Here is a 14,131-nt window from a genome sequence, read left to right on the forward strand (position 1 = left end):
AAACCTACCCTTATGGGTTTAGTCTGATTTGTATTGGAATGGGACTCTAGTTGAGAGAGAAATTGAAATTTGATGGCTTATGGGAGTTTGGACCGAATTTTTTCATTCTTTCTCCAAAAAATGTAAGTCTATGTATTTCTTACTTTATTTATATCTCATTAAGAGCATCTCCAATAGTAATAGCTATCTTCGTAGCTAAAAGTAGCTAAAAATGATATATATAACTAGTCCGTTTTTAAGTTATGCTCCAACAAGGAAAGCTAAATCTCAAAAGTTAAATTATTTCTATCATTCAAAATTTAGTTTTAGTTAAAATTATGTCTCCACTCTAGCTAAATATAGCTAGAGAATTTAACAAAAATTAAATTTAACTTCTAGATAATTCTTGTGGAGTATCCGAAAATTACCTAAATTTTAACTTCTTTGAATTAAGTAGTAGTAATTTAGACTTTCTCATATTTAAAAAATTGACTATATGCGGAAAGAAAAGTATGGGCAAGCCCCCATTTGGTTTCTTCATGTGATGATATTGGTTGCTATAGAATAAAAAGACATAACCAAAGAACATATCAAAATAGCGCGTCACCTCTCATGAGATGACCACAAAAGTGTTGCAGTACGAAGAAATCCCTTTGATTATAGTCGATTTACTTTGTTAATAATGACCACCATTCACAGACCATGCATGCATTATGATCAGACCAGTTTCATGCTTGATTGAATCTATGTTTGATCCTTTACGAAAGTACTCACATATCTTTGAGATCCTGATCTATGTATAAAAGACATGAAGTTGTTCCCTTGCAAAAAAAAATGAATAAATGAGAGATATTTCCTTTCGCAAAATAAATTGGCAGAAACAAAGCTATTGAGTTAATACCATGACAAAAGATTGAGAATCTATGAATTATTGTTAAACTACAGGTAAAAGACGGGCACAGTTGCAAAAGGAAAACACAAACAAGGAACAAGCACTTTAAGATGGTAGCAAAGGCAGAACACCAAGAATCAAACGTCAACTTTGTGTTGCAGCACTTTCAAAACACAAAATTCAAGTAAGCCATCTAAGCCTGCAATTACAAAAGGAAACCACAATTAGGAAAGTGAAAACCATACCAGAAAATAGAGATATTTTAAATATGAGTATCTATCCACCTTGTTTGCAATGTTGTTTGAGAGCCAGTCTAGTCCCTCATACAGTCCTTCACCAGAAGTAGCACATGTGCTCTGGATATACCTGCAGAAAAAAAAATTCACCTAGTCTAGTCAGACAGGGAGGGAGTTTTTTTTCTGTGCGTGAAGGAAAGAGAGAAATTTGATTTACCAGTGGCGTTGACGGAGGGAGTGAAGGCCAAGCTTATCAGTTATTTCAGCAGCATTCATGGCATTTGGAAGATCTTGCTTGTTAGCAAATACAAGCAGCACAGCTTCCCTCAACTCATCCTGCCAATGCCACAAAAGTGCAACCCATAAGCACAAGTTTTCAGTATGCTACAAGTTCTCAACATGTGCGTAAGGAACTTTAAAGGTTATAAGTACCTCATTCAACATTCTGTGCAGCTCATCCCTAGCTTCAACTACACGGTCACGATCGTTGCTATCAACCACAAAGATAAGTCCTTGTGTGTTTTGGAAGTAGTGCCTCCACAGGGGTCGAATCTGGAAGGCAACAAAAAACATTAGTTCAAAAAGCCAGCAGCTATGAAAAAATTCAATTGTAGATGTACTAGATGTAACTAGTAAGAAACATATTGACTCTAGACTTTAGTGAAATTAATTTTTAAAAAAATTAATAAAAACATCTAATAGGCACACATATTTTATTGCTTGTGATTAAGTACATACATCACACTGTCATCCAAAAATAAAACAAAAAGTAACAAGAAATAGACCACTGCAGTCCATAAGAAAGAGCCTTCCCATAAGAATAGATAAATCAATTACTAGTAAATATCCAACTTGAGCTCCTCCCACCAATGTGGAACTAGTGTTCACACAACCCCTACCACGAATTCCTGTTCTACACAATTCTCAATGCAGATAACAGTGGAACAATGATAAATCTGGATCATCACAAATTTCAGACTTTATTTCTTCGTTTAAGGGGCACTCTCATCTTTTTTCCTTCAAGCAGTCTCTTTGATAGATGGCCTAAAGTCTCATATCTTATCTCTGTTAAGGGTTGCCCCATACTTGATACCTGTATGCCTTGTAGCAGCCTAAAAGCTTTACAAGTGAACTAAAGTAATTGGCCCGGTTTCAATTCTGTTTTATCGAACAAACTAAATCAAGAACAAGAATCAACATTTAAAAAAAAAAAAAATGGCCATACCTTGTCCTGACCCCCAACATCCCAGACAGTAAAGCTGATGTTCTTATATTCCACAGTCTCGACATTGAATCCTGACCAAAGAATAATTGAAAAAAAATTAATACGGAGGAAAAGAACAAGGAGCGGGGGATTAAGGTAGTGAACAAAAGAGATGGGGGGTATGAAAGTTACCAATGGTGGGAATGGTGGTGACGATCTCGCCGAGCTTGAGCTTGTAGAGAATGGTGGTCTTACCAGCGGCATCGAGACCCACCATGAGTATACGCATCTCTTTCTTGGCAAAGAGACGACTGAAAAGCTTGGTGAAAGACAGCCCCATTTTTTCACCTAAAGATCCAAAAAAAAACAACAAAAAATGAATCAGATCAGATCACAGCCAACTGCAGAATCATTTTCAAAGAGATCGGATCGCACAAGGCAGTGGAATCGAGATCGGAGGCGCGGAACATGAAAATTGAGGCGAAAGTTGATTTGTGGTGCAGATCTGAGAAGAATACAGAAGAAAAATGGAGAGGGGAAAGTACCTGAGGAAGAGAGGAATTTGAGATCTACGCCTCTTCCGCTCTCTGTGTGTGTGTCTAAGAAGAGAAGAGAAGAGAGGAGCTGTCCTTAGACACCGATACGTACGCTTTATGAGTATCTCTGTATTTATAGAACCACAGACACAGAGGGAGGAAGAGTCAGAGAATTAGAAAAACACGTTCCGGACGGACCCCCTTTTATTTATTTATTTATTTATTTTTTTAATTTTTTTAATTTATCATAACAATGAGTACAACTTTCACCAGTTGGTTAATGCCGTTGATTCGGTGTTTGCCTCAAAGCAACGCGTAGCATAAACTCAATAATAATTTGGAGTTTCAGCATAAACTATCTCTACTACTATAAAGCCAGGCGCTCTTTTAGTGTCAAAGGCTTCACCAACTTTTTAAAGTCCCCATACTACCCATAATATACAGAACAGTTCGGCTTAAGTGAAAAATATCAGACAGGGGTAACCACGTAAAATACAAAAAAAAAACAGAAATTATAAATTTGAAATCGTGCACTTCAAAAACAGAGAGAAAAAGAAAAAAAAATAAGAGTAACCGTCAGGGCGCACGATCGGAGACCGGAGGCAACGTGGGAGATATGGCTCCATCACTATTCACCCGTCTCTCAGTTTACGGTTCATGTAAAAGGAGAAAACTCAGACGGAAGGAGGAGCAGAGCAAACTCAAACCTAGAGGGAGGAAAAGATTAGTATCAAAATCGGTGATTGTGGATTCACCTTTCTGAACAAATCTCTCGCCACCGATTCTATTTGGGTTTAATAAATCAGGCTTAATGGCTTCAAAGAATTTGGAGGTTTTGTTTCTATATCTTTCGATTTTGATTTCTTATTCTTATATTGAACTGATGTTTGGGACTGTCTTTGAATTTTCTAGGTACTTTACATACTCGGGTAGTTTCTATACGTCTTGAAGGAATCGGAAAATTTTGGTTACAGGTATGGTTTGGGGATTTCATTCATTCTTGGTTTCACATTTTCAAATAATCATAATAAGCAATTGTTGCTCATGTACTGTTCGTTCAATTGGGATTTCGCTTTTTTTTTTTATCGCTTGATTTTCTTTCAATTGTTGCAGGTAAATTAGATGGGCGATTTCTGAACATTGTGACAAAATGATGCGTCTAATGTTAGTTCCAGGTATTGTTTCTGTTTCATATGTGTATGCAGTTTGGGGGGAAGCAAATGAACCAAACAGAACTATGTTTCTCTATTGATTAGGTATGAATGGAAGATGTTTTTCATTGATGACCGTTGTTAGGCCCTTTCATGCATGATATCTACCATATTCTAATAGTAGAGATTTCATATTCTTTTGCCTTTTCAACGCACAACTTATTTTAACTTTTTGGGTGTTAGAGGTGTTGTATGTTCTGTAAACCATTATATGTACGATTGATCTGCAAGTTGTCAGATCTGTGTTATCGGTTTCTTATCTATTGCCTATGCTTTAGTTATGCATGTTTCCTTTAAATTTACTTCTGTTCCTGTACTATGCTTGGTAATCCACTCAATTGAATCCTCATAAGGCATCTGTATCGCTCATGTTAGTTTTTGGTGGATCTAACTGACTCTTTGGAGGTGTTTAAGTAAGGTTTTGATTTCAATTGCAGTTTATTACTCAGTCAATCTGGGCAGATGTCTTCTTTGCGGTAATATCATAATAGTGAGATTTGAAATCACTGCGTGGTCCCTCTATCTCATTCTCATATGTGTTCATTGAAATTCATTTTAGTTTTTTATTATTATTATTTAAAATTTTTTTTTTATGAGATTTGAATATACGTGCACATTCATGCACCAATACCATTACCAGCCGTCGTACATATTTATATGGGAATGAGATATAGATATTCCTCTCATTCCCCCTCTCTGTTCCTTTACTTTTATATATCATCAACATAATTGCATTAGATATGTCTGTTAAGAAGGCTTTGAACTCTTTTAGGCCCTAATATATCTCAATATTTCTCCTGCTTTCTTTTAGTTCTATCCCTGATCCTCCTTTCTTTTTTTTTTTTGTTCAATTTAGGTGCAGAGCCTGTGAGATTGTAGTACGTTTAAGTTCTTTGGCTTTTGTTCCTGACTATGAGAAGTAAAGCAAGATAGTAAGTACTGCTGGAGCCACCACAGTTGCAGTTGATATTATGTTTTATTTGGCTTCTGATTGGTTTCTGTAAGATGAACTTGCTTATACTAATGGTTCTTATGTTTGCTTTATTTTGTTAGTATATTTCTTGCAGAAGTATAAAGACAACAGTGTGCACTAGGGATATTGAGGTATGCAATTCCTCAGTTAAATGTTTTAACTTTTGTCATATTCTCAATTTAGATTTTATTTCTGTTCAGTAGATGCTCAGAAGCATAGTGTTAGTAAATCACAAGCGACCAAAATTAAGTCATTCTTTGAGCAGCTTCCTTTGTGAGGAGCCTCTCCTTTGCCTAGGTCTTGGATTTTCTTTTTGTTAATCTACTTGGCTGCTTGCTGAATTAGTTGAACATGAAAACACTTTTTTTTTTTTTTTTTTTTTTTTTCTGTTGCTACAACTGCAGGATTAACTACTTGATACAAAAGAGAATGCTGGGAGTTTGTCTACATAATTGAAGAGAAGTTTAAATTTTGAGACACAGCGGTTGCTTTTATATTCAACAAACATGTTCTTTCCCAAACAGGCCATATTATATTGTTTGATAGGATGTGAACTGCTGCTTATTATATTGTTTGATATTGGGTTTTTTTTTTTTTGCCTTCCTATTTTTCAACCTAATTTAGTCAAATTTGCTTTGTACAAAATATTTTATATGTGGGGAGATGGGCATGCCAAGCTGTAGGAATATAATATAGTAACACATAGAAACACACCCGTCTACCAAACTCTCTCAAACCATTTTGGAGGTAGGAAACTTTGTCTTTTCTTTTTTGTATTAGTGTATGGTGTTGTAATTGATGTGGATATATGGTGTTGCAATGTACCATTTGAAATTTATTTTTTCATTTACTGTTGAGTGGAAGTATTAAAATTGGAAACTAATGGATGCCAAGAAGACTTGCGTCTCTAATTACTTATTCTCATTGTATGCCTTGATTTTGAAAGTCACATTTCCAGAATTTTCCTACTTTTTCTTCCTCATGGGTTGTGCTTTTTGATTGTTAAAAGAGTCATGTTCTGTGATTCTTTTTCTTTAGTGTATGTTTTTTAGTGTGGTGACTGTGATCTAAACACAACGTGGGGAGTTATCCTTCATCTAGAACTCTTGCTAATTTTTTATTTTTTTTTGGCAGCGAGGACTAGGATTATTGTGGAAAGCAGTTGACTGAAAGGCAAGAGAGAAAAGAAGATAAGTGAAGTAGGAGGAGACTGTTGGAGTTTAGAGATAGAGTTTTGATGGGAATGTGATTCAGATTCCTGTGCTCTTACGGAAATTAGTCCAATCATAGACCTATAATAACTCAGCCAGAGTTACGATTGTCTTTCTGTGTTTGTAAACTTAGATCAACACAATTTTGAATCTTTATTGTTTCCTCCCATGGAGGGAAAAAAAATAGTGATATATATGTCTCTGTTAGTGAAGCAAAAGTCAAAGCTGATGCCTATTTTGTTTCAGTTAAAAGAGTATGTAGAACTATAAAGAAGATATCTTTGAGGTTTATTCCTTCAATGATGATCAGAATTAGGTTTATTTTTACAATAGTCATTAGAATTAGGTACAATCTTTTTATTTCTTTTCATATTTAAGGTTTATCTCCCCTACATAAACAAAAGTAGAAACAAGATAAAAAGAAAGTTAAAAAGTCTTGCTACCCATGGATGGGAACGATTTAGGAATGATATATATATATTGGTAATATGCAACACGGACATTATATTGCACTCATGCGTAGCAAGAGAAAAAGGACAATATACATATGCAAAATATATTTTCAAAAACAAAATACGTACGCGTAAGCGCAGCCCTTCCGCACGCACATCGCAAGTTAGGTAATATGCAACACGGACGTTATATTGCACTCATGAGTGACATTTCAAACATGCGTAGCAAGAGAAAAGGGACAATATGTATATGTGAAATATATTTTCAAAAACAAAATATGCACGCGCGAGCGCGGCCCTTCCGCACGCGCATCGCGCGTGCAGGAAGGCTAGTATATATAATTTAGGGCCAATGATAAAAGAGGTCATTTTGAAGTGCCTTATTATAATTCAGGTGACACAAAATACCCCATGATAATTAAGTCTAACACTACAAATGACAAAAATTACAACTCATGTCATCGTCTCCCTCTTCCCCGGTCCATTTCAGAATATAATTAACCCTTCCCTCTTTCTCTCTCAACTGACCTCACCGTCGTGGTCCAAACCCGATCGCTCACCGACATGCCCCCACCCAGCGACGGAGCTCCACGTGCAGTAACCAAAATTCCCGGCGATGGAATCAGACCGCTAGTCACGAACGCAGTCGAGAAGGTGATGGAGGCGATGCAAGCGCCGGTCTACTTCGAGAAGTACGATGTCACCGGCGACATGCCGAGGGTGCCGGAGGAGGTGATTGAGTCAATCAGGAAGAACAAGATGTGTCTGAAAGGCGGGCTGGCGACGCCGATGGGCGGCGGCGTTAGCTCGCTGAACATGCAGCTCCGACGAGATCTCGATCTCTATGCTTCGTTGGTCAACTGCTTCAATCTGCGTGGCTTACAGACCAAGCATGGCAACGTCGACATTCTAGTGATCAGGGAGAACACCGAGGGTGAGTACTCGGGGCTCGAGCACGAGATTATTCCTGGAGTTGTTGAAAGCCTTAAAGGTATAAACAATGCAATTCTGAAATGTAAAATTCGTTATTAACTGTAAAATTCATGATGTTCAGTCAGTTTTGGAGGAGCAGATAATATATCTTTTTCGTTTGTGATTATTATAAACTTAATTAGTTTAATTTTTTTATTGTAGAATCTGTTTAGAGGAGGTATTGGTATCAGTTGTTGTGTTTGATTGTCTCTATAATTTTTTCCAAATTCAAAATGATGGTTTTATCTTGTGATTTTCATGCTAGATGTAGAGGTTTTGTTGTAATTGCTTTGTCCAAAATAAGGATTTTCATATAGATAAATCTTGTGTGTTCGGAGAAGTTTAGCAACAAGCAATCTTTTTACTTTGATGAATTGTGTATGCTTATATAATTGGTTTGCTTTGATCTTATTTTTCTGAAGAGCTCTTTTGTTATTCAGGTTTTGTGGTTTTATGGCTTTACAAATGTCTATAGTCATGATATTATGTACTTCACAGTATGTTTCTATATCTTGGATAGTTCAGTTAACACTTAAGTATGCTTACTGAAGTTAGATGGCTTTACATATCTGACCAGGTGTGGGATAGGATCGCTCTAGGTCTAGCCTCTCAGTATGGAGTATGCTTACTACACATTCAAATCTTGCCTCGTAATAGAAGATCTGCTGCTACAGAGAAGGTGGAAGATATAGGTAACTTGAAAACTGAGCAGCATAAAAGGAAGCAACATGGATAGGAGTCAAAGGTGGAGAAGAAAGAGCAAAAGGTATGGGCCTGCTATTTGTTTTAGCTCATCTTGGACATGATATTTTATTCATCTTGCCTTACCATTAAAGATTACTATGCCAGCTTATGATAATGAAAATCTAGAAACTGTCATTGTAAGAGTAAACTGTGAGCATATAACTTGCATTCAAATATCTGATAGCTACTGATTTTGGCACTTGATAATTTCAAGAATTGTACCTTCTGTTTTGTAGTTGTGTTGGTAAATTTCCGTTTGTTATTTGATGATAACTTGAATATATCTGTGTAAGCAGCTGTCAAAGGAGTAAAGACGTGAGGCATGGCACGCTAAAAAGAAATTGAAAAAGGGACTTTACAAGGGTGAAGTGCAGCATTCTCAGAGAGTAGCTGCTATATCTGGTTCTTCTTCCAAACGTCTGATATGATTGTGCTAATCATCAAATGGTAATGGGAATCAAATGGTAATGGGAATAGAATCACCGTTGCTTTAAAATCAGATTGGTAATTGAATATACTTAGTATGCTTTATATTGATCGGCTTGTTTACATGTTTTCTTCTAGGTGAAACTTAAGAGTGCATTGGATTTTTGTCAAGAAGTGTGGCATCCCCTAAGCTTTTAGGGTTTGAAGCACGTATATGTCATCAGTTTTGAGAGAATGGATACTAGTTGGTTTAAAACAACATGGAATCAAGTCAAATCTATGTTTATGATGTTGTGGGCATGTCATAATATATAGGATATATGTTGAGTAGTTCTTTAGAATCATATCTAGTGTGGCTAGAGCTTGAAGATAATGAACTGTCTCTCTTCAACATATTTCATTTCTTTTTTTTTTCTGGATATTTCTAATGTAGTCATTAGGTTATTTTTCTTTTTTCTTTTGTCACAATGATACTAGGTTAAATGATAGTTGAACTTCTAATTCTTTACCCTTGCACTTCTATTCTCATTTATTTACACCTGTATATGCACTCCATGATGTATTTGCTTCCTTTCTCAAAGTAAGTTGGGTTTGGATGCTTGCCTTGGTATAAGAAACGTAGCAACTCTCGATTATGTCCAATTTTGGTCATAAGTCAATAGTCAAGTCATTGTCAATCATAAGTCACTGGTCAAGTCATTGTTATGTTCATGTCACTGGCCAGGTCAAATTTCATGTCACTGCCCAAGTCACATTGCATGTCACTGTTATACACACATCACTGTTATACACATATCACTGATCAAGTTACTGACAAAGTCACTGACCACGTCACTGACCATGTTATTGTTATACACGTCACTGACCATGTCACTGTCAATTCTTGACCAAGTTACTGGTCATGTCATAGGCTATGTAACTGACCAAACGACTGTTAACCTCAAGTCACTGACCATGTCATTGTTATACACGTCACATAGCCATTTATATGGAAATAATGAATGTGTGTGATGTTGTTTAGGTTGTATGCTTTACTAAAATGGAAGTGTTGCTATTTCACATACATACTTTATAGGATCATATAAAGAAACTGACTAGTGAGGTCACTGGCTCGGTCACTAGACAAGTCATTGGCCAGAGAAGTCACTGGAAAAGGCCAAATCCTTCGCAACTTGTGTTAACCTCATGTCACAGATTATGTAACTGATCATGTAACTGACCATGTCGCTTACAATGTATGTAACTGATAATGTAATTGATTATGTAACTGACCATGTAATTGATTATGTAACTGATCATGTCACTTACAATGTATGTGACTGACCATGTAACTGATCATGTCACAGATTATGTAACTGATCATGTAACTAACCATGTCACTTACAATGTATGTAACTGACCATGTAACTAATTATGTAACTGATCATGTCACTTACAATGTATGTGACTGACCATGTAACTGAACATGTAACTGATTATGTAACTGATCATGTCACTTACAATGTATGTGACTGACCATGTAACTGATCATGTCACTGACGTTGTCATTGACTTGGCCTGTGAGGCTGTGACTTCACTGGCCAAGTTACTGGTTACTGTTATACACATCTCTGACCATGTCACTGTCAATTCCTAGTCATGTCGCTGTCAATTCTTGGCCAAGTTCCTGGCCATGTCACTGGCTATGTTACTGCCAAGTTATTGTTAACCTCAAGTCATCGATAAAGTCACTGATCATGTCACTAGCCAAGTTGCATGTCACTTACCATGTCATTGTCATACACGTCCCTGACCATGATACTGTCAAATGAGCATGATCCAAGGCCAAAGTCAGGTATTTTGACAGTCGCATAACTATCATAAAATAAATAAATAAGAAAGACTAGCTGTGCGAGCAAGCATTGCTCTGTGGAGAATACATCTGCCATGAAAAGCAAGCACGATACATTAGAGAAAAGTAAACTGAAACCTAGATGCAAAATTGAGCTCTATAGTCAGTAAAGAAAGACGACATTTTATCTATTAATAAACTATTGGGACACATGGCTTGGCTTCAACATCTTGTTGTACTCCTGAATGATAAAGAACAACTTGTGCATCATACAATTTATACAAAAAATTCCACAACGAGGCATTCTTGGTTTCAGCTCCAGCAATTTCTGACATATACCATCTGCAAAAGAATGACGAGCATTTCAGTGTAACCCAGACCTAACTAAACATCATTTTCTACTAGTAGCAAGTCATACTATTCACACAGTTAGCCCTCAATTCCCTTATAGTCACCCTAGTATTAGTTTCCAGGTTCCAATTACAGAAGGCTGTGTATCTAGCACTACATACGTGGGTTTTAATATAAAGTTATTATTTGGGCTACATACTAGATGAAGCTCTACAACTTTATAAATTTCCAGAAAATTTAAAAGGAAAGATATATGGCTTCATTGCATTTATGGTCCAGAAGCTTCACTCTCACAGGAAGAAACATAGATGGGTATACTTGGATAACAGGTAGGAACTAATGGAGTGTAAGGCAACATTAACAAACATAAACCCAGATCTAAACCTGAAAGGCATCAATCTTTGATGCAAAATTCCAAAAAAGAGTGGTTTTCCTCGTAAAAGTATTTCCCCTCGAGCCACATATGGAATCGTCTTGCCCACGCACCTTTTATCCTAACATTACTCATGTTTCTGGATACATAAATTCAAAAAAAATAAAAGCAACATCAAGAATCCTCACCTCACAAGTGAGCCAATCCTTGACCTTTAGGAAAAATCCATTTTCCCTTGGCACCTGAGCCGATCCTTGACCAACCATGTAAACTGTAAGCATCAACTAGTTTTTGAATAAAAACACCACAACATTTAAACTGTAAGTATCACATATTAGGTACAATTCAACAAATCTCAATTGCAAAGCAGTAGCCATACATCCGTGTGTGCATGTGCACATCGGCAATACATGAAACATGCAAGTTTTCAAAAAAAAAAAAAAAAAACATGAAACATGAAACATGCCCAGGTACTTAATGCTGTGATGTTATTTCATTATCCTAAAACCAGATCCTTCATTAAATTCTCAGTAATCTTAACAGTTCATTTTGCCTCTATAAATGAAATACACATGCCAAACATTAAAAAATTCTAATGAAAATCCCAAAGGAAGTGACCAACATACTGTGGCTTCATCATGCAGTAACAAGTCAGGCTCTATAAAGAGCGCACGAGCAAGAGCTATTCTCATTCTCCATCAAAGCCAGCATAAACAATCAGCTACAACTACAATAACCAAAATTTTGAAGATCCTTGAAACTCAACTCTCGCTAGTCAAAAATGCAAGTCAAAACCAATAACTAAAACTAACTTCTTCACTACTAAACCAGCAGACTACAACCACCGCCAAAATTTCCTTGCTTTAATTCCAGGCCATCCAAACAGAAACAAGAACAGAAATTGAAAATGTAAATAGAATTCATCCAAACTCACTCGAATCAGCACCCGAACCCATCAAAAGACCTGACGATTTAATTATCTTCAACTTTCAGACTCGTGAAGCTTGAAGAACCAAGTAGAATGATCCATTAGACCATTCTACTTGTCAACTTAAAAAACTCTAAATTGCCAAACAAAGCTTAGATCTATTCCTTCTTAAACAGATCTATCCATTCTCATCAAAATTCCTACTTAAAGCACAACACTATCCATTAGATTTGTTCACCATCACTCAATTCTATCACATACTAAATCTTGACCAAAACACCTCGATAGGAAAAAAAAAAAACCAGGCCAGAATATGAAACTGAAAATTGAAGGAGTTACCGAAATTGCGAACGACGATGCAATGCCAAGTAGGTCCGCACCTCGAATCGAACTCCTTCTGCCACGTCCTTCTCTACGCTATGAGTCTCAAATGCCTGAACAAAACCCTAATTCTGTAAGCGAAAAACCTATTTCCGAATCAAATCCAGTGATTAACACAACAAACGCGCTTACCGGTGGAGGTGGTGACAGCCAGCGAGGGTTTCGGCTCGTCGAAATTTAGCTTCGTCGGCCCAGTCCCTGGAACACTTCTCTTGGCGTCTTAATTGGCTCATTTCGCGGTCTTCTGCTTCTGATTGTGGATAACAAATCAGAGGCGCTACAGTAGAAGCAGATATCGGCTTCGCCGTCAGTGATGAAAACGAAGAGATCGGAGTAAGCTCCGGTAGGGTCTGTGTCTTCGTGGAGGAAGAGAAGAAGAAGAGAGAGAGAGATGGCTTCATGGGCAGACTGGGAATAAAAAAAAAACTAAAAACTGACCTTTTTTAACATCGGCTCATTATTCACAAGTACTAAAATAATAGGATTAAATATTTGTTACTCCTCGTACTTTTCCATGAAAAACAGTTTGGTCCCTCGCCTTTTAAATTAAACTGAATAGTCCTTATTCTATCAAATTCTCATATAACAAGTCCAAAATGATCCGAAATGACTATTATGCCCCTCATTTCCTATTTTTATTATTATTTTAATTTTTTTCTCTATTTTTTTAATTTTTCTCCCCTTTTTTTTTTTTTTTTCTCTCTCCCTCCTTCTCTCTTTCCCCTGACCTCTCTCTCCCTCGACCTCTCTTCTTCTTCTCTTCCTCTGCAACCACCGGAGAACACCAGCGCCGCCCTCTCCTCGGGCTCTCCCGCCTCCACCGCCGAGAAGCTCCAGAACGCCTCCGTCCACACCCGATCTGAGCTCTCCGACCCCCTCCGCTCCATCACCGCCCTCACTCTCCAGCTCTCCAAAACACGGCCGGCTCCGGCGGATTCAACGATTACGTCGGCATCTTCGGCGGCGGAGTCACTAGACCCGCACAGCAGCAATCCCAAGGCTCCGACTTTAATTTGGATTCCATGTTTTCGGGTTCGGGTGCCAATACGTCGTCGTGTGGACAGAGACGTCGTCGTGTGGACAGAGGCGTCCTCGCCCTTATCTTCTTCGAAAACCCTAGGTAAACTCGTCGCCGACTCAGCTGACTCGGACCGAGTCCGGCCCGATTCCGAACGATTCTCTGCGTTTTTTTTGACAGGTTCAGCCATGAAAGGTGGGAAATCCAGAGCCGCGGCTCCGAAACGGTCCGATACAAAGTGAGTTTCAGCTCGTTGTGTGAATTTGGCTGGAAATGGAGCGATTAGATCTGGATCGCGTTTTGGCTTTGTTTGTTTGTGGATTTTGATTTTTGATTTTGTTTCTTTTTTGGTGAATTTTTTGTTAGGTTAAAGAGGGCGGTGATGGAGCGGAGGGGGTCGGAGAGCTCAGATC

General features: G+C 37.6%; 2 protein-coding genes and 1 long non-coding RNA gene across 6 annotated transcripts; 2 read left to right on the forward strand and 1 right to left on the reverse strand.

Annotated features, from left to right (window-relative positions):
- Window positions 1–814: 814 nt before the first annotated feature.
- Window positions 815–3,020, reverse strand: LOC133721425 (ADP-ribosylation factor 2-like). Its single transcript, XM_062148041.1, has 7 exons — window positions 2,857–3,020; window positions 2,504–2,659; window positions 2,333–2,403; window positions 1,540–1,659; window positions 1,325–1,443; window positions 1,156–1,237; window positions 815–1,070 (listed from the first exon to the last, which is right to left on the reverse strand). Exons 2-7 carry the CDS (start codon window positions 2,649–2,651, stop codon window positions 1,065–1,067), a joined length of 546 nt encoding a protein of 181 aa, XP_062004025.1. The 5' UTR covers window positions 2,652–2,659; window positions 2,857–3,020; the 3' UTR covers window positions 815–1,064.
- Window positions 3,021–3,404: 384 nt separating this feature from the next.
- Window positions 3,405–6,446, forward strand: LOC133723540 (uncharacterized). 4 transcript variants are annotated; one of them, XR_009853090.1, is made up of 6 exons: window positions 3,405–3,679; window positions 3,760–3,821; window positions 3,961–4,548; window positions 4,915–4,990; window positions 5,112–5,162; window positions 6,166–6,446. It is a non-coding gene; the product is annotated as an uncharacterized LOC133723540 (long non-coding RNA). The 4 variants fall into 4 exon arrangements; XR_009853089.1 differs by having other exon boundaries at window positions 3,961–4,534; XR_009853088.1 differs by having other exon boundaries at window positions 3,961–4,103; window positions 4,496–4,990.
- Window positions 6,447–7,258: 812 nt separating this feature from the next.
- LOC133723138 (isocitrate dehydrogenase [NAD] regulatory subunit 1, mitochondrial-like) lies at window positions 7,259–8,402 on the forward strand. The gene is made up of 2 exons (XM_062149966.1): window positions 7,259–7,685; window positions 8,218–8,402. Exons 1-2 carry the CDS (start codon window positions 7,259–7,261, stop codon window positions 8,400–8,402), a joined length of 612 nt encoding a protein of 203 aa, XP_062005950.1.
- The last annotated feature ends 5,729 nt before the right edge of the window (window positions 8,403–14,131 follow it).

The sequence above is a fragment of the Rosa rugosa genome, chromosome 7, assembly GCF_958449725.1.
Source record: "Rosa rugosa chromosome 7, drRosRugo1.1, whole genome shotgun sequence".
NCBI classification, from domain to species: Eukaryota; Viridiplantae; Streptophyta; class Magnoliopsida; order Rosales; family Rosaceae; genus Rosa; species Rosa rugosa.